Raw genomic sequence first — 19,880 nt, 5'->3', positions numbered from 1 at the left:
TTTTTCACATAAGCAATACTAGGAAGTTGCTTATCTCTTTAATTTCTTCATTTAACTTCCCAACTAGAAGGACTTAAGAACATCCTCACCTCCCTCCCAAACCACTTTCTGGTGGCTCCTTGAATGTACAAAACAGGTACAAAACCTGACAAAGCAGGACAGCTGCTCAGAAAACCTTTACCACTCCAGATTCCGTCCCTGAAGCATATAAACCATAATTCCAGTGCTTGCTTTCACGTGCTGAACTCATGTGTCCTGCTTACCCAGTATTTACACCCAGACACTTCTTGTGGAGCAAACCACATCTTCAAAAAGAAAACTACAAGAGAAACCAGGTTATAAAGAACCATCTTACCAAGAAGATGGACAATCTTTTAGCCAATGGCAAGCTGGACAATGACTGTACACAAAACATGCTGCACAGAACTGAAAGGAGATGGCAGAGATCTGTAAGGCTTTCTACATTTTTATTCTTCTCCTGGTCCAACACATCTTCAAGGTCATGTCAGAACAGTTACAAATTCATCTCTAGTATGTGCAAAATTCAAACAAATTTACAAAGATAAAATTGGAAAAGTAAAAACAAAACTAAAGGTGGGGGTCACCGGTTAAAGTACTTCTTCAGAATCCAAGAGACAACAGTTTGGGTGTATTTGAAAACATATTCCAAACTTTTGAAACAAACTGCAGTTTGCTTCCACTGGGTTTATTTGTTGAGGCAAAGAGGGTCTTTCTGGTGAACATTCCTTTCTGCTACATTCCCATTTGCTGGCATTGTTCACACAACAGTCTCCTCCTCCTGTCCCTCTCCCCACCATGGTCACTCACTTTGTTACAGCAAAAACCATCTTGACTCTCATCCTGCCTTGGACAGAAACCTGACGTGGATGTGGGAGCTGTTCAGGAGTCTGGGGTCAGAGAGAGGGGAGAGGGATTTAAAGGTCTATAAATAGGACACTGAACGTGTCAGGGATGTACGTCCAGGTAATGTTACAAACTCTGATGTCCAAGCCACCATAAGTCACTTGATAACAGCAGTGACAGCCAGACTCCAGCAAAAGGAGGCATCTTCTCCATGGCTTTGAGAAGCCACTGAATCACCCCTCCCAAGTGAGTTTCCCTGCTTAAGGAAGACCAGAGGCAACTGCTTTGTCTACAACCCAAATGCACAGAAACGGTATTGGCCAAAATCCCTTTGGATGGGAACAAAGATCTGGAAGACATTTCTTCATGCCACAGAATCTGGCTTTACACATCTGGACTGAATTGCAGGTACAGCATCTTTTTCTGCGGAATTTCTACCCAGACGTCCCAGTGCTGAGCCCAGACAAGCACGGGACAGAGCCCAGTCCAATCCCTATCCATGACTGTGGTTGGATGGATGGAGGAGGACAACGGGCTCGGGGATGTTCTCAGAAAGCGATCCATGTTCAGAGCAGTGTTCACAGCTGATCCTGGGTCTGCTTTGGAGACGGAGCTGTTGTCACAACCACAGTGGAAACTGCTTTAGTAGAGCCAGAGACTGTTCCCTGCTGGAGATGGGAGGCTGGAACTGTTTGAATTCGCACCTGTTTGAAATAGAAAGCAAAAACTCAACTCGTGTCAAGAACAACATAGTGACACAATGGCGGCACGTGCATCATGCTCTGGTAAATGATCTGCTTCTGCTGCCAACAAAAACTCCATTATATGAACAAAACCAAGCATCAAAACACCTCAGGAACAGAATCTGTCACAAGATCATTCCATCCACTGTCCACAACGGATGGTGGCAAGAGATTTCCAGATTAGAAGGGAAGACTTAAAAACTAGTTTGAATAAAAATCAACAGGTCAACTGCTTTTACAAGTTTTCAGAAGGACTTGGATCCATTAGATCTACAGACTTGTTACTAGCAGCTCTCAATGCAGATTAATTCTTTGGAATTACTGAACACTACTCTTCCAGACAGAAGGATGGATTTGCACAGCAGTGATGTGTTTTCTTCAAGAAACAGTGACCCACAGAAGCCAAAGCACTATGAAAAGTGTTGAGTGTAGAGAAAAATCCTGACAGGATTTTTTATTTTACAATACTATCAATGCTTCAAAAACATTTAAAACCTTTATCTGGATGGAGGAAACGAATAGGTAGTGATGGACTTCATGTGCCAAGCTGTGTGCCTGTTCTTTTGCTTGGAACCCCATGTATCAAGTGTAAAGCCCTCATGGAGATGTTAAGTCATAACAAAGCAAACAAAATGATCATTCTAGGTGCCCTTACCTGTGTGGCCTGGCCTTGCTGCTGCAGCTGCTGTAGTTGCTGTGCAGTCAGAAAACTCACAGGCTTGTTCCCAGCGATCAGTTTAGTCCCTGCTGGCATCGTAGTCAGGATGATATTTCTACCTAACCCACTGATGCTAAGGAGAAATAATTGTCGAAAGGTTAGTAAACAGCACAGCAGGCTCACAAACTGTTCTGCAGTTGCTAGGAGATCACAGTTCTTGCTTCATTTACTAATGATTTTAAGTAGTGGGGGGGTTTCCCCCCCACAAAAGTGGCAAATACAGAAGTGACAAATTTATGCCAATATTTATCATTGATAGAGAAATAATTTATCACAGGAATTACACCTCTGACTCTGGACTGAGCACATCACTGGGTTAGTCTGATCCGACCTGAACCCTTCTCAATGCAGAAAACAGCTAAGTGCTCACTGTTCTGCCTTGAAATATTAACTAAGGGAGACACTATCAGAATTCATGGAAGAATAAACAAGAAGACTTCGACGTCTGAATGCCAGAGGAATTTTCACCGAGGCAGTTAACACTTCCCATGCCTCCTGAATGGAGAGATGGTTTCGGATTATATGTATTTTCCAGTGTGCCCCTGGGTTAATTCTTGCTCAAACCCACAGAACTAATCTAACAGCTGGTTTCAAAGCAAAGAATGTTTTTCTTTGGTGTATTTGCTAGAACCTACATCTCAGGGCACCCAAATAAAGACTATAATCTCATTGCAGACACCATACTCAGTTTCTTGCAGCTAATGGACCTATTACAAACAGCAATTCTATTCCACCCTCTGCTTGCTCGCTCCCCAGGAACCTACTGAACACAGACCTTCCCCAGCCTACCTCTAAAGCAGAACTATGGGATGCAAAGCACTCACTTGGCTCCGAGGTTGCCCTTGATGATGGGGGCAGTCACCACGCTCTTGCCTTTCACTGGCTGGCTGATCACCGACAGAGGCACCGTTATCCGGGCTGGCAGTTTACCCTGGGGAAGTTGAAGACACATGAGGAGCCACAGGGAGTTCGGCAGAGAAACTGCCTGACAACACACAATTACCACTCAGCTGCTTTGTGGGAGCCCTGGGAGTGCAAACCAACAGCAGCTTTGCTGATGAAATCTGTGCTCCATTTCAGGCTCATTAAAATTCACCTCTATTTCATTCACTTCACAGCTGCCCGAGCCCTGAAAACCACATCATCTTTGCACCACAGTATCCACAATTTTTATCCTTAGTAAACTATCATAGTGTCATTTAGCTTATGTAACTACAATGATACAGTTTATGGTGCCTTCAGCTTTGGGCATTAAAGGAGGACATTGGTAAAAAAGTCAATATGAATAACAAGCACTTCTAGTTCTGAGTATTCTATGACACCATTCCAAGGGAAATTATTCCCAAGGTGTGAGGCAAGACACTGAGCTGCATGAGGCAGAACTTCAGATACACAAAGTTTAATTCATTCACTTGCAAGAGGGGATAAGAGATCTGACTTTTCTGGGGCATTTAGCTACAACTCCAAGACCATGAAATGAGTTGCAGACCCACATCCAGAACACAAGTTGTGGCTGCCCCATCCCTGGGAATGTTTAAGGACAGGTTGGACAGGGCTTGGAGTAACCTGGTCTAGTGGAAGGTGTCCCTGCCCATGGCAGGAATGAGACAAGATTTAAGGTCCCTTCCAACCCAAACCATTCTATGACTCTACCATACTTAATTTGAGCCTTTGTGGATGTAAAGAGAAGTTTTTGGCCATACACCATCAGTACATTTTAGTGCTCCCCTTTGCCTCCCACCCCCAGGGAAAGCCCAGCGTTACTCACTGCCTGGGACGTGGACACCACAGTGGTGCTGACAGGGACCTGCCGCACGGCCGTGGCTCCTGTGCCGAGGGTGATGGGGGTCCCTGCAGCTCCCGAGGCCACCGCCACTGCCTTGGACACCGTGGCACTCACGGTGGGCAGGGACACAGCTGAGGTGTGGGCTGTGCCAGCAACGCTCACTGCTGAGGACGAGGGCTTGGCGTGAGTAGCTACAGTGATGGTCTGCCCAGCCTTGGGGGGCATCACCCCCAGCCCCTGCACGATCCTTATCGTGGCAGCCGGCTTGGTCTCTGTGGATGCCACCGTGGTTATGGCTTTGCCCTTCTGCTCTGCCACAGCCATGCCCAGGGCAGGCATCAGGCGGAAAGCAGAGCTTGCTGGCTCTGCAGTCTTTAGGTCAGGAGTCACTTTAACCACCGTGCTCCCAGCTGGGCTGGAGGAGGCAGGAGTGGCCGTGCTGGTCTTGGCTGGAGAGTCAGCAGTCTGCACAGGGTTGGATGTCACGTGCAAAGTGGCAGAGATGCCTTTCCCAGCAGCACTGCTCCCCGCCGCTGCTGTGAAGAGGTCCTGGGTGAGTTTGACAGTAGTGACCTGGGACTTGGCCAGGGTGGCCATCATGTCCGGGGTGATGCGCAGCACCGTCTGCCCCTTGGCGTCCGTGGTGATGGAGGACGGGGGCAGGCGCAGCACGTCCTTCCCCTGGATGCGGAAGTTGGTCGCTGTGAGCGGGATGCCACTGCCAGCCTGGGCCTTCATGCCAAGTTGTCCTGTAATAGCCACCTGGGAGAGAGCAGAGAAACGGCTCTGTCAAACCAGGACACAGCCCAAGGCACACTCAAAGCAGAACTTCCCAACAGGATGATGTTTGCTCACATCAGAATCAGAGCGGAGTGACACTGGCACGCAGTACACTACTGAAAACAGTTCTGGTTGTGTATCAGATGGCATTCCCAAACTCACATAAAATAGGAAATACCGTGGTGCTTGTTTATTTTCCAAGCAAGACAAATGAGAGATCACTAAAGAACCTCCACAAACACATCTTTCACCTGTACATGGAAACAAGGCTCAAACACAACCAACCAGCAATGCCAAATCTGCACAGTCCATAACTCACACACCACTACCAGCTCACACCAGTGCTCACACCTGCACAACACATCTGTCCCAACAAACAGGCAACAGCGGGGTTGTGGAGCCCAATTCCTTGTCTCTCCCTCCCTCTCACCTGCTTGATGATGTTCTGGCCAGCCACGTTCTGGATGACAGTGGTGGAGGAGGTGCTGGCAGCAGAACTGCCTGGGGAGCTGGTCACTGGCTTTACAGCAGGACTGGGGGCTGCAGGCAGCCCTGTCACAGTGAGACCTGCCTGTCCTGCCACGGAGCCTCCTGCTCTCTGCACCTGCACAGGGCTGCTCTGAGCTTTCACTGGCAGAGTCATCACAGCCTACAGAAGACAAGGAGGAAGCCTATGAGCAGAATAACACACTGTGAACAGTCTAGTAATTCTTTTTTGTATTGTGCCTCAGCTTGCAAATTCAGGGAGGCCTTACTGCTTTCTACAACTATCTGAAAGCAGGTTGTAGTGAGGTGGGGGCTGTGCTCTTCTCCCAAGTAACAAGTGACAGGACAAGAGGAATTGGTCTCAAGTTGCACTGGGGAGGTTTAGGTTGGATATTAGGAAAAATTTTTTCACAGAAAGGGTTGTAAAGCATTGGGAATGGGCTGCCCAGGGCAGTGGTGGAGTTACCACCACTGGAAGTGTTCAAAAAAAACATGTGGATGTGGCACTTGAGGACGTGGTTTAGTGGTGAACATGGAGGTGGTGCTGTGTTGATGGTTGGACTTGGTGATCTTGGAGGTCTTTTCCAATCTTAACGATTCTGTGATTCTAAGTTCTATGGACTTTCTGTGTAGTGCACAATTTAATGATGTCAGATAAACAGGCAGAGGGGTGAAAAACAGAGCACTGAACAATATTATTTATGTAAAACTGTTTCTCTGCTCTTGCTCTGCAGTTACTGCATGCTCCAAGTGTGCACCACATCAGAACATCAGAACAAGTCAGATTAGATGTCAGAGCTCCTCCACCGCTTCCAACTCACCTGAGGGAGCACTTTGGTTTGTGTGGCTGTAGCTGGAACGCGGATTTGAGGCACTGACGTGGGCTGCTGCTGCTGCTGCTGGGTCACCACTGGGGCCTGCTGGGACACTGCTGGGAGGCTGGACTGGGCAGTGACCACCCGCACCTGTGGCAGCCCCGAGGAGCTTCCGTGACCCACCACGCGCGGGGCGGGCGGTGCCGGCCCCGGCTGTGCCTGAGAGCTCTGAGCTGTGGAGAGCAACGTGCCCAGCTGTGGCATGGTGGGGGACGATACCAGAAGGACACTGTGGACAAGAGAGAGGCAGGAGGTCAGCAAAGAAATGTAGGAAATTCACAGAATCATTTAGGTTGGAAAAGACCTCTGAGATCATCGAGTCCAACCTTTGCCTGATCCCCACCTTGTCATCCAGCCCAGAGCACTGAGTGCCACGTCCAGTCATTCCTCTGACACCTCCAGGGATGGGGACTCCACCACCTCCTTGGGCAGCCCCCTTCAGTGCCTGACTACCCTTTCAGTGAAGAAATTCCTCCTGATGTCCAACTTGAACCTCCCCTGCCACAGTTTGAGGCCGTTCTCTCTCATCCTGTCCCTTGTTCCCTGGGAGCAGAGCCTGACCCCCCCCCCGGCTCCTCCCTCCTGTAAGGGGGTTGCAGAGAGTGAGAAGGTCCCCCCTGAGCCTCCTTTTCTCCAGGCTGAGCCCCCCCAGCTCCCTCATAACTGAATTACACAATTTTGAAATTTACTGAAAAACAACCACCAACATTCCCAACGGATATAGGAGACAGAAGCAGTACCTCTGGCTGGGTTTTGCTGGCTCTGCCCCAGCACTGGATACACTCTTGCTGACTGCAGACACTGGAGGGGGTGAAATGGGTGTTGGTGGCAATGCTGGTGCAGTTGGTGTCACAGGTGTCACGGGAGTTGGTGGCATGCTGGAGTCACTGAGGCTCAGCTGGCTGGGCTCTGCTGTGCTGCTGGGGAGGGCTTTCACAGCACCCTCCTTGCTGCTCGACTTCTGCAAAGGAACCACGGCCCGTGTCTCAAAAACTGGTACTGCTGCACCCTGGAGTGGGCTGAGCACTTTAACATGAGTTCTGTATGGCTGTGAATGAGGAAATCAGACATGGCTGACTGCCTTCCCCAGCTGCAGTCATGGATCACTTAGGGTGTTTGGCTGCTCCTGTTCTCAGGGAAAAGTGCACCTCAGCTGTGACAAACATTCAGATTTCCACCTTGGTTAATGTGCCAGCAGAAAGGACTTTAGAGAGATTTGGTATCAGTAACAACAAAAAGATATCCAAACCCTGGCAGCTCCAGCACAGCATGGGAGAGTGTGTGTTCCATACACTCTGCTGCAGATTAACCTCAAAACTAGATCTGAAAGACCACCCCTACAATAGGGAGCAAAATGAATTCCATTGCCCTTTCTGCTGAGTTAACAAGGATAGCAGTGAAGCTGAGTGGAGGAGAAGTTCCCTCTTTCCCTCTTGATTTTGTGCACTGGTGTCAGACATTCATATACATCATGAATTGCTAACTCAAACGTGGGAATTTTCATCACCCACTATGGATGCAGAATTTATGGATTAATTTGAGCCCAATCTCCTTCCCAATCCCCAAAGCGGCTGTGCAAACCTGAGCAAAGAAATCTACCATTTTAGCTGGAGGTTTTGGCTTCTGAAGAGCTTTCTTGGCCTTTGCTGCAGCAGCTTGAGCGTGATGGATCCGTTCTGCAAGGACAAATTAATGGTTAGAGCTCCTGAACACAAGCAAACTGATTTAAGGAGGAGGCTAATTCAGACCTGTAAATTCATCTTCAGACAAGGAATTACACAGCCTTGTAATAATGCAAAGAAAAATACCAAGTAAAATTAGTCAAAAAGGCTGACAACAAGACATAAGAAGTTGTGAATGAACATACACCTGGAGTTCTTGTACATGGGATACTATTTTTCAAACAGACACTTCAAAGTGACACACTGCCCTGCAAGACTGGTTATAAACATTTTCAATTCTTATGGGATCCCCAAGGCTCACCAAACTCTTCTTCACTCCTGTCCCGGTGCAGGTAGATCCACAACTTGCGCCCAATGTCGTATTTCACACAGGGATCTTTCTCATAATGCAATCGATCCAAAGCACCACTGACAACAGTGTTAACCTGGAAGTTCAGAATTCACACATTAAAAGATATCTCTGGCTGGGCAGGCCAAAATTCATGAATAAAAAAAGCCATCCTATTTGGCAGAAAACCTGTGTAAGCTGTGAGCAGTGTTCACCTGAGTTAGGACCAACTGAGAACAGATGTTGCAGCACAGGATGCTGTTTGTCATCTTGGATTAAATGGAGCTTCCGCCAAAGCTAAAAGCTTGGAAAATGGACTGTTTCTGAATCTAAAATGTGAGCAGCTCTGTGACAGAGTGTTAATTCTGTGGCTTTTCTAGCTGTTTTTTCATCATCCAGAGTTTGGTGCAGATTTGCAGCAGCTCAGAGTGGTACACAGTTCTCTCCTGCTAATCAGAGCAGCATAAAATTATTGGGCCTTAGACCCTGAATGCTGCCTGGGTCTGTGCAGTGTATTTTTAGGAGAATCCGAGGCCAAACGTGACATCCAACTTACCTGAGCACTGGTGACATCTGGAGCTAGGAACTGGGAATCTTTGAGCAGCTCACAGATTTCAGCACGAGTTCCTTCTCCATTAGGAAGGCGAGCAGCAGCATCACGAACTGGAACACAAAGCCAGAGCTTAAACTTCCAGCTGTAAGTAGGCAGCTGTAGTCAGGTCCTCCAGCAGGTGCATTTTGGGATTGCTCTATTCCCCCTGCTCTCACAGTGCCTACTTGCTCACTAAAATCTAGTTCCTAAAATCCCTCAGAAATATGAGAGGTTATAAAGGACTATTTTAAAATACATCAACTGTGCCAGCTTTGTGCTAGGAGTGATAAACTTGAGTAACAGCACTCAACACCAATTTAGATTCCTTAAGTCATTGTTCAGAGGGTCAGGGGGATATTTTTCTTATTTAAAGTAAATTTTTGGCCATCACCTTACCAAGGGACAGGATGGTGACATATGCTGGTCTGTCTGAGCGCAGGAGAGAATGTTCTCGAGCTTTGTTTAAGGAGGTTTCCTTGTCAAACACCCCCTTCACAGGACCAACAACTGACTCAAAGCCGTGCATGCGGAAGGTGAAGGCTTTGTGGGGTTGGCTGTAACGGTAACGCTCCTGGGTGGGGGACAAGAGCACTGAGTTTAGCAGGCAACGTACACAACAGCCTTATATACTTGTTACCATTCTCTAGAGAAAGCTTTTTTAAATTTAAGGCTCAAATACTGCTGTATAAACTTGTTTTGGATCAAGAAAAGTACAAACTACTTCAAACAAAATACTAAGCACTCCCTAACCAAGGTGTGCAGGTGCAATACAGTAGGTTTATTGTCAAGCAGCTGCACAGATTAGAGGTGCCAGAGATACAAGAGATACGCCTTCTGCCCCCTTCCCCCTTCTCCTCAACTCCAGCAACATTTAAAGAACCCCCATCATGTGTTTATCCTGTAATTCCCACTTGCATCTACTGCAAACAAGATAACTCAATGTATGGGTGTACTTATTGACACTTATTTTCTGCTTGTACTCATACATGCCCAAAAGAAGAGAAACAAGTCATCCTCCTATGCTGGGGGATGGAAAAAAAGAGACAGAAATATTGGCACTACCAACTGACACCACCAATTTCAATTAATTTTGCCCAATACCCACTGGAAATACTGGTTTTGAAGCAGCTACATTGTCAGCAAGTTTTATGTAAGGCCAAGATACCGACTTCAAGGTAGAAGAAAAATACTAATTCTTCATATTAACAAGTTTGTGTAGAGTATAAAACTGCCATCCCACACAAATTCTCCTGTTTTAGTGGACAACTGTTTCAACATCTGCCTTTAAAATTAAGAAGATTCTCTTCTTACCTGCTCCTGAAACACCCGCTTCTCCTCTCCAGTGCTAGGCCGGACTACATAGTCAGTCCTTCTGAAACAAAGGACACCATCAGCTCTGAGCACAACAAGCCCACAACAGTCCTAAAGACATCCCAAAGGATTAGTCACCTCATCCTTCTGCAAATTCCTCTGAACAAATTCTGGAAGCATTTATGGTAACATAAAGTAAGCCCTGCAGAGATCTTAAAATATGCACCTGAAGGCAAGCAAGGACTGTAAATAATCCCATTATCAGGACCTACGGTGGATTACAGCTTTGTTTGATAATCTATACAAAGCTGGAGAAAATCAGTTGACTTTATGAAATCCAGTTACTGCATTTATAAAATCAAACTATCAAGTTTCCTCCTGACCCATGATGTAAAATTGTTTTATTTTAACATCCAAAGGTGCAAGGACCAAACCTCCCAGCTTCAGCAGCACTGCAAAAGCTTTCAAGGAGTGTTATACACTTACACTCTGGGCAGTGGCATGGCATCAGAGCTGTCTTCATTTTCCTACAGAGAAAGAGAGAAATGTCAGTGCTGGAGAACTCAGTCAGGTTTTGTGCTGCTAGGAGGTGATTTTTGTCTGACTCACTTTGAAGAAAGTCTGGTCTTTGGTCTCCAACCAGAGGTGAAAGAGTGCTGCCAATTCCTTCTCATGATCTTGGTATGTACCTAGTAAGAAATCAGGAAAAATTAGAAATAGAAGTCTTATTTGTTACAAAGCCAATTGCTTGTACCTCCCAGTCATCTCCTGCTCCCTCCCCCTCTCAAGACATCTTCCCCACTTCACAGATGCTCCAATTGCAACACTTGAACACATCCAGGCTTAGGAAAGTACTAAACCCCAGTGATTCTCCTATGTTAGTAGAAAGGATGGAGCTTCAACTCCTGGCACAGCAGGCAAGATGCTGTTTGAAACACAGACACCTGGTTCCCACTCTCCAAAGTAATCCCAGTCACTGAGTCCATGAGCAGAAACACGTGCCTACAAACCCTCCACCTAAATTAGGGGAGGAACCAGAGGAATATATTCCTGACTCCAAATCTCTGCCAGTTTAGGCCTCCAAATATGATCACTAGAATCACTACAGTTAAGAATGAAAAGCTCTGCCTAGTAGCTAAAGGAATGAACATAAACACAAGACATCTGTAATTCAGTATGAGCCTGGGCACCTTGATCATCAGTTTGCTCTTTGGTGCCCACTTTTAAGAACTGGAATAGTATCAGTTTGCTCCAGAGAGAAGCTTAATTCATTTGTAATTGTAATAATGAATAATTACTCTGAATAGTCAGAAGGTACGCTCTACAGGAGGGAAAATATGAAGGTGTTCAGACCAATTTGAAAGATGACAAACATGTCTAAGTCAGCAACATGAAGAAATACAGCCCAGTGCCTTCGCTCATTTATGATCTGTCTGCTGCTGATACTGATGTCTTGTGAAAACCTCGAACCCAAAACATATTTTAGCTCAGCTAAAAGAAAAGAAAAGGCCTAACCATGGAATTAACAGCTCTGCTTGTGCTTCTCTGCAGGCTTCAGCACTCTGAAAAGTAAAGTCCTGGAGAAAATAACAAACCTTTGCTATAGCAGAAGCCATAGCAGAGCACCAGGTACTCACCAACCAATTTCCACTGCTGAGTTTTTTCCTTGAATTCAACAAAAGGAGCATCTACAATGAAAAATGTGCATATCAGAGACATCAGCCAATGGTCCAAGCCCAACATCCTGCTGTGGTAATGCAAACGGTCGAGTTGGGCTCACAATGACAGAGCATTTGAAGTGATTATGTAAGTGCATCTCTAAATTTATCCTTGCCCAAAGGGAAGGTGAGCATTTCAGAGTATGAGGGCAAGCACAAGGAAAGAACAGAACAGGATAATAAGCCTTCCATCAACAGGCTGTCAGCTGAGAGTCTGTTCATGCTGTAAGTGTCTATTCATGCTGTTACTGTGAGTGACTATTCCTGGGCTCTTCGGAAGCAAACTTGGGATTTACAGCATCCACCAGCATTATAATGAACATGCTGCAAGGCCACTGCAATCTACTCTGTCCCTGCCTTTAAAACTTCCCACTAAGTACATCTAAACCACAGAATAATTTAGTTTGAAAGGAAGGCCTGAAACTCAGCTGGTCCAAGCTGGGCCAACTCCATGTTTCAGTGGATTGCTCAGGGCATTATCTAGTTTATTTTTTATCATCTCCAAAGACAACCACAATGACTTCACACTGTGGGGGAAGAAACTAATCCCTTCCAGCTTCAAACACCCTGCCTGAAGCCATGATCTGAAGAGGAGAAACTGTCTATCTAGAGGCAATTTCACACACATTTTCACATGCTTGGGAATCAAGCTGGGACTTATCTACTATCCACATGCAAAACAAGCCAACCACAATCAGGACATGTAAGTTATAACAGTGAGCAATACAGTGATTCATTGTGGTGATGAATTAAAAGTTTATTTGAGCTGCAATATAAACCAGCACTGATTGGAACAGAAGAACAAGCATCATTAGTATTTTTAACAGCTATTCTTACCTCTGCTGTCACCTGCCAAGTACTGCAAGGCAGGTAAAACCAGTTCAGACCAGTTAGGGGCAAATGAGAACCAGTTATTTAGTGCACTGGCATGAGAAGATTGCCAGTCGAGAACTTTATCTTCAAGCTGAACAGGAAAAGGAAATATTTCATTAATGACCTCACACTTTAAACTGTGACTGTTTCCACAGAAAACAAACCAGCTAAACACATTCAGGAGACAGAAAGATTTTTATGTATGTAAAAAAAATGACCCAACCTTCTCAAGTAACTGTAATGTGGTATTTTAAACAAACACTTCCCCATCTCTGCCCTTAATATACAGAGTATATCTAAGCATGATCTATAGAATGGGTATAGAACGACTTACGGATTCAACTGATTAAATTCATGAAACTTGTTAAAAACAGAATGTGGTAGCACTCCCATATGGTTTAATTGCTTTAATATGTAATCTACATCTTAATATAATTTACAGTAAGACAACTCTGGAGAAAAATCACTATTACATAGCTATAAACCCCTCTATCCTTCAATGTTCCTTCCTGTAAAGATTCCTAGATAAGTGGCAGGTTCCTTACCACCGAGAGAGTAGCAGGTCCTTCCAGAAACAGTATCTCCAAAAGAAGGAAAAAGAAGCTGGATGATATTTCATTTATTTCAAGGCATGGTTTCATGTCTTCAAGAGGTCTTCAAATGAAAGAGAACAAGCAGAGTAAATTCTCTGAGTAAACATTCACCTTCATATACAAAGATGAACACCACACATTCCACACATCCCAAGCCGCACAAAAACACAGCCTGCAACAGTCCCACAAAAATCTGAGCTGTAACATCTGCTGCTCCCTCCACCTGTGCAAGGTGTTCAGGGCCCTCTGCAGCACTTACTCCTCTTTGACAGATGACAGAGGGAGGGGGGAAAGATCCTGAGGCATTGGTGGGATTCCATCTGCATTGCCAAAAGAGTCAGCCAAATCTTCCACCTCAGATTTAATAACTTTCAGCTTCTTTTTCTTCTTATCCTCCTTTTCCTTCACCTTTTTCTTGAGAGTCGCGAGGTCATACAAGGCTTTAGATATAAGAAAAGGTAAAAAGAACAATTAGAAAGCTCCTTACAATATTTCAATGAGAGTCATTAACTATCTATTTAAACATAAATCCAGAAATGTGTGTTGCGTGCACTCATTCATACATAACTCATTTCACCTTCCCAGTCATTGCCATGAATCTTTATTTTTCCCTACAAAAGAAAACCTCTAGTTTTTAAACCAATGTATATAAAATTAAAAAGGCAAAGGATCCACTGACCTGCTAAGGAGCCTTTCCTGCCAGCATTCACTCGAGTCATGATGTCCTCCAGAGTCAGGTCTGTCGTGACCAGATCAGGGTGATCCTACACAGGACAATGGGGCAGAAATTAAAGTGGGAAAGGACATGGTGTTAAGATAGTAACAAGGGTGCAGAAGTACCTAAGTATGGAAATGCCCCAAACTTAACCAGGATGAGCTTATGAAGTTATTTACTGCAACAAAAGCTGGGAAGTCTTCTAACCCTGAAATCACAAATTTTTTCTCTGCAAAACATGTAATTAAAATTACAAAATTCTAACCAGATAAGCATAAGCAGGACCTCCATCTATACACTGACAATTAAACTTAGGTTATGGTAAAGAGCTGGAGAGTGGCTGCACACAAAGAACAGCAATCATATTGAACTTTATGGCTAACAGATAAAAGACTAAAAGATAACATGCAGTCCCAGACTTTGACATCTTACAGGCTGACGTTTTCGTTTCTCGTGGTGCTTCTTCAGCATCATCTTCAAATCACTTTCCCCAAGTTCTATCTTGTCTGCAATGAAAGAGATTTCAGATATTATTTGCACAGTACTCCCCTACTGTTACTTTCCAGACTTCTTAGAATGACATTTTCTATCCATTCTCATGTCCAGGAATCTCCAAATTTCAATAACTAATTTCTCCTTATTTGCATTTCATTCACTCATTTGTTTCAGTGCTTCCTTGGGTCATCAGGTTTCATTGCCGATGCAGCCATGGAAGTGAAAAGAAGCCAGAACCAGCCTGAAGGGTTTGCAGACTGGGATTCCTAAATGTTTTGAACTGGACCATGCTAACGCTTCAATCATTAAAGCCAGAATACAACAGAGCAATTGGTAGTATTACACAAACTGTGACCCTTGTGTTAAAATACCACTGCTATAAAACTGAGAGAAGAACCAACTGTTGTGTTGACTGCAGATATGAAGCATTACAAGTTTTCATCAAACAATACATTTTCAAGATGATTTCTTGCAAGGTCTCAAAGTAATTCTCCTCTCTAAATCTGTATTGGCCCCTGGTTTGGTTCTCACCTGCTGTTTTCATGTCCAAGGTTGACAATGTGGGGATCACTCTCAGGGGAACTGGTGGACTTGAACAACGTGCTGGAGAACTTGGAGGCCAAGAGATTAGTTCTAAAAGAGAAAAATAAATTTACTTCTGCAAGACTTAGAACCAATCTATGTAATTCTATTACCTCATGTTCATTAGATCACAGTCAGTAAAACTAGAGTCCAGATTTCATCGTTCTGACAGAGACACTGTCCCCACATCAAAAGTGTGTCTTTCTCCATTCACACCTCGAGACTTTAGTTCAGCCCAGGGCATTACCTTCTTCATCAGAAGACAAGGCAGTGTCTCCACACTCCTCTTTCACTTCCCTCAGGATTTTCAGGTAGCGCTGATGTGTTCGTCTGTCTCGTTCTTCCGAGTCATATGTTGGTGGGAAGTGCCTTCTCCTCAGGGTCATGTCAGGGCCTCCTTTCCTGGCTAATTCCAGCAAGTGCTGGAAGAAGAGATTAATGGAACATTAGCTGTGTCAGCTACGGTTCTTAAAGCCAGGACAGGTAAGCTCAGCTCAGGTATTTCCAGCAAGGTTCCCATGCGGAGCTGGTGCGGTCAGCACCTCAGTCCTGTATAAGGGAACCCTTAGGAAGGATCAGTATCTGCCACATACAGGATTTTAGACTCAGGATTTTAAACCATCAAAAAAGCAAGGCAAAGTTTCTGCCCCTTCATCTGCACACACAATAGTATCTCATTTGAGAAGAACTTAACCATTGGTGTGAGACGTAGTTTCCTTGCCAAGTATGTAACACAGACATGGAATATTGCCTCATTTAAAGAAAACATTTTACCCCTTATGGCTACAGAGGAAATAACTTCCTATGTATTCTGTATTGTTGCCCAGAGAAGCTGTGGCTGCCCATTCCTGGAAGTGTTCAAGGCCAGGAGCAACAAGGTCTAGTGGAAGGTGTCCCTTCTGGGATTCTCTATTTCCCATAACACTACTGGGCATTTTATAAGACAGACTTTCACCTTCATCCATACATCCCATATGCTTCAATGTCTTAAATGCAATAAAAGATAAGTGAGCAAGTATCTACAACAAACTGATTTCAGTTGGCAGCAATTAGCTCACAGAAGTATCTATAGAGGAAGACTTCCTCAGGGATTTACAGGCATTAGGATTAGAGTTTTGTATCTACATATTTTGTAACTATGCATTTAGCAACTGTACTTGTTTCAGAGTGACAAAAATGGTTGAAAACAAAGGCAGAGTGACTTGTTAAGAAGACAGTAAGTTATAAAGGGGCAAATGCAGGAAGTGGGGGCAAGGTGGGCATGCAAAAAAAGACACTACACACAACTGAGAGCTATGAGTTACAAAACCCAAAATCTGCAAACATAACAATGGGTCTGGTGTTCTCTCTGGGCCACTGTAAAAACCAGAAACATTACTCATTAAATTCATTACAGGAGAGACCTCAAAGAGCTGTGAAGGCACCATGGCATGTTTTATAAAGACAAACTGTCAATGGCAGAGTAGACTCACATTGCGGGAGGTGAGGATCTGCTTGAGCAGCCTGTAGAAATACTGCTGCTGCGCCCGCAGGTAGCGCTTGTACTGCGACTTGTAGCACAGCTGCCGGTACTTCACCACCTCGGGGTTGAAGTGTCCATCTGCGACAGAGACAACACACACTTGAGGTGTCACTGCTGGCTCAGAACTTCCCCCAAACTCACCCAGAAGCTCACTGACCCCGGAAGAGTTTCTGGGCGATGTGCAGTGGGTTCCCAAACCGAAAGTTCTCCCCCCCAAACAGTGCCAAGATGAGTTTGTTCTGATGCTCCCGGTTGTTCTCAGGGAAGTGAGGCAGGAATTTTTTTAGGTGCTCTTGCTGTGCATCTGTCAGGACCTCCTGCCACGTGGACAAGCTGACAACGTCAAAGAAGATCTCAGGCTAAAGGAAGCAAGAAACAACAGTGAAGAAAATGCATCCAGGTCCTTGACAATGATCTAGTCCTTGAGGCTTTCTGTGGTGAATTAGCACCAGTCATGAGACAGTGTCTAATCAAATATAGTAACAACACAGCATAAAGAGGAAAGGTGAGGAAATTGATACTATTAACAACCAGAAAAGTCATTCAAAGCTTGTAACAGCTTTCTTAAAAGCAACTTCAAAATAAGAATATAACAGAATTGATTCAAAAGATGTTTTCCTGAGATTAATCAAAGCCCTTTTTGACACCTTTCCTAGGCAGTCAGAAACATCTCCCCTCTTTTCAGTTTGCTCTGTAACCCCCAGAGAGGGAGTTAAACATGTTTTTAATCCAGATTATGAAAAGTTAAAGTGTCTCAGCACTACTCACGTCCTCCAGCAGGTCCTCAGGCAGACTGACCCTGGTGGTGCCCAGCATACAGTCCTCCATGATCCTACTGCCATTGCCCTCCAGCTCCAGGGGGTCCGTGAGCATGTGGTCCAGGGAGTCCATCCTTCACCCCCTCCTGCTCCTGCACAAGGAGAATAAAGCCCTGAACATCCAAAAATGCCAAACCCAGACAGACCCACTCCCAGGTGAGGAATGGCTGAGAAGCCACCTTTGATGAGTGGTTGTTGAAATGCAAGCTGTGACATTGGGCTGCAACATACATACATATATAACAAGATGTTTTTAATACATATACTTGTATTAAAATGCAATCTTCAATTACAACGCATATTTTTTTAATATATATATATAATTTTATATAAAAATTTCCTCTTCAATTACAACACAGGTCACACTAACAGAGCCGTCACAGGGTTGTTTTTTCCCTGGAAAAGCCCTCAGGCTTTTCCAGACAGGGAATACCAGGTAGACTGGGAAGCACAGGTGACCCATTCACTTCCCACCTGCAGGAACTGTTTCAGTACTGCAAAACACCATGAAAATCTGCATTTAAACCCTGAGAGCGGTTTTAAGGCGCAGAACCGAAGGTCAGGTGTGAGGTGGGGTTTGTCTCAGGCTGAACGTGCAGCTGTGACAGGGCCAAGCGGCACGGTTTGCAACAGCCGGGCAGCTCTGGGCTGGGAGAAAACGCATGGAAAACGCGGAATAAGAACAGGACAATATAAAAAAGGCTTAAACCCTGGTGGGAGGCGGGAAAAGAGAGAAAATCGGTCTATTTCATACCCTCACGCGGCCCGGCCGAAGGCGGAAGGCGGCGGGCGCTGCCCGCGCCTGCGCGACCGCCCCCTCCAGCGCGCCTGCGCGGGGCCGCCCCTCAGGCCGCCATGGCGGCGGCGGCCGCGGCGTCGGTGCTGGTCGCCATAGGGCCCGTCGCGACAGGCGGGACCCGCGTCGCTGGAAACGGGAGGTTTCCTCGAACCCTGAGTGCTTAGTTAGGCTGTCCGCGCCTCGGGAAGGCCGAGGCGCTCGTACCCGCTGTTCCGTCCCCCCATGGGGACCCTCCACCAAGTTCACCAGATCACTGATTCCACAGTGATTGCTGTGATTTATGATTCCCCTGGGAAGTTTAGGTTGGAATTCATCTCCAGCGCTCAGAGGATCTTCTGAAAGAAAATGATTCTCTAAGTCTCTCAGGGAAAAAAAAAAGTATTTGTGGAATTCTGAAGCCGCGTATCAGTTGTAGGTTTCTATGGCTTGATTGCAATCTATTAAGTGGATTAGTCATTGATATGCTGTGCTAATATTAATTGTATTTTAAATTTTAATGTAGCAAACAGAGAGACCCGTCCAGGATCTCCACACCTTCACCCACTGACAGCACCCCTGAAGGACTCAGTTAACAGTTTACAGAATATTAATAACATTGTGATGGGTTGAGGTTTGAGGACTGCCAGCGATAGTGTCTGACTGCAGAAACATGTTCAAAGCAATACAGAGACAAGCTCTAATCCCCAGAGAAGGGGAGGTCGAGATAATCATTCATGCAGTTTTTACCCAAGGGGCATCTATGGGGGAGAGACAGATTCACCCCAGAGTGAATGATCCCAGAAGTTACGATGGAGTCTTCCATAGCTTCTCCCCAGTCTTAACTTTTCTTTACATTTAGGTGGAGGTCATACATTTTACCCAGTGAGGGGTGGTCATACTTTGAGGGCAGATATCTCAGGATAGTACCTGCGATAACCTTGGGATGGGGACATGTGTCAGTCCAAGGATAGGAATTTCACCACAGCAGCTGAAAACTAAGGACTACAGGAAGATGTCCTCTTGAATCAGCAGCTGTGGTGAAATTCCTATCCTTGGACTGTGTTGTGGGACATCAGGAAGCAAATGTATTTTTCCCTATAACTTCCATATCTTTATCTACACCCCACTTCACTCACCCCCCACTGAACACATCTCACCCCCTCCACCACCCCCCCCAGAAAAGATCAATCATCACAAGTGTTTAAAAAAAAAAAGAGAAAAAGATTTATTAATTTCGGGGGGGGTGGGTGTTTTTTACACCTGCCAGGTTGCACGAGACTCTGAACACAACAACAGTCACCAAATGTACAATAAACATACACACTTAAATAAGAGATGGGGCCCGAGCAGTCCGAGAGGTGCACGGTCAGGGTGCGTGGGTTGGGGTTGTTTTCTTTTTCCTCCAGGAAAATACAGAATCTGACCCAAAAACACCTCCAGGGGACAGCATTAGACCCTGAGGAGCCTGAATCCCCGAGCAAAACATAGACCTTGCAGGCAACCAAGAGGACTCTGGAGTTACGCTCCTGTGGGACATGACTGGAGAGATCTTTGGGTTGCTCTGGTTTAAAAATATAATAATAATAATAATAATAATAATAATAATAATAATAATAATAAT

General features: G+C 45.3%; 1 protein-coding gene across 4 annotated transcripts in view; it reads right to left on the bottom strand.

Annotated features, from left to right (window-relative positions):
* Positions 1–446: 446 nt before the first annotated feature.
* The window catches only part of NFRKB (nuclear factor related to kappaB binding protein), a 22,342-nt gene continuing 2,908 nt past the window's right edge, over positions 447–19,880 (bottom strand). Inside the window, exons 1-26 of one of the 4 annotated variants that reach the window (XM_027699562.1) lie at positions 18,236–18,286; positions 17,432–17,573; positions 16,821–17,022; positions 16,614–16,741; positions 15,389–15,563; positions 15,091–15,192; positions 14,497–14,570; positions 14,029–14,113; positions 13,609–13,789; positions 13,302–13,410; positions 12,721–12,847; positions 11,803–11,853; positions 10,775–10,854; positions 10,652–10,692; positions 10,166–10,226; positions 9,251–9,425; positions 8,819–8,925; positions 8,236–8,359; positions 7,834–7,928; positions 6,993–7,213; positions 6,199–6,481; positions 5,322–5,540; positions 4,094–4,873; positions 3,150–3,256; positions 2,263–2,398; positions 447–1,568 (exon numbers count right to left, since the gene is read on the bottom strand). In XM_027699562.1, the coding sequence (XP_027555363.1) occupies positions 1,443–1,568; positions 2,263–2,398; positions 3,150–3,256; positions 4,094–4,873; positions 5,322–5,540; positions 6,199–6,481; positions 6,993–7,213; positions 7,834–7,928; positions 8,236–8,359; positions 8,819–8,925; positions 9,251–9,425; positions 10,166–10,226; positions 10,652–10,692; positions 10,775–10,854; positions 11,803–11,853; positions 12,721–12,847; positions 13,302–13,410; positions 13,609–13,789; positions 14,029–14,113; positions 14,497–14,570; positions 15,091–15,192; positions 15,389–15,563; positions 16,614–16,741; positions 16,821–17,022; positions 17,432–17,554 (3,912 nt within the window). In that variant the 5' untranslated portion in view covers positions 17,555–17,573; positions 18,236–18,286 and the 3' untranslated portion in view covers positions 447–1,442. Of the gene's footprint in view, positions 1,569–2,262; positions 2,399–3,149; positions 3,257–4,093; positions 4,874–5,321; positions 5,541–6,198; positions 6,482–6,992; positions 7,214–7,833; positions 7,929–8,235; positions 8,360–8,818; positions 8,926–9,250; positions 9,426–10,165; positions 10,227–10,651; positions 10,693–10,774; positions 10,855–11,802; positions 11,854–12,720; positions 12,848–13,301; positions 13,411–13,608; positions 13,790–14,028; positions 14,114–14,496; positions 14,571–15,090; positions 15,193–15,388; positions 15,564–16,613; positions 16,742–16,820; positions 17,023–17,431; positions 17,574–18,235; positions 18,287–19,880 lie in introns of those variants that run through there. The other 3 variants (XM_027699565.1, XM_027699564.1, XM_027699563.1) reach the window with 3 other exon arrangements.

The sequence above is a fragment of the Neopelma chrysocephalum genome, unplaced genomic scaffold, assembly GCF_003984885.1.
Source record: "Neopelma chrysocephalum unplaced genomic scaffold, ASM398488v2 Primary Assembly neopelma1_138, whole genome shotgun sequence".
Lineage (NCBI taxonomy): Eukaryota > Metazoa > Chordata > Aves > Passeriformes > Pipridae > Neopelma > Neopelma chrysocephalum.
The sequence above is the reverse complement of the archived record's forward strand: the minus strand, read 5'-3'. Positions and strand labels throughout refer to the sequence as shown.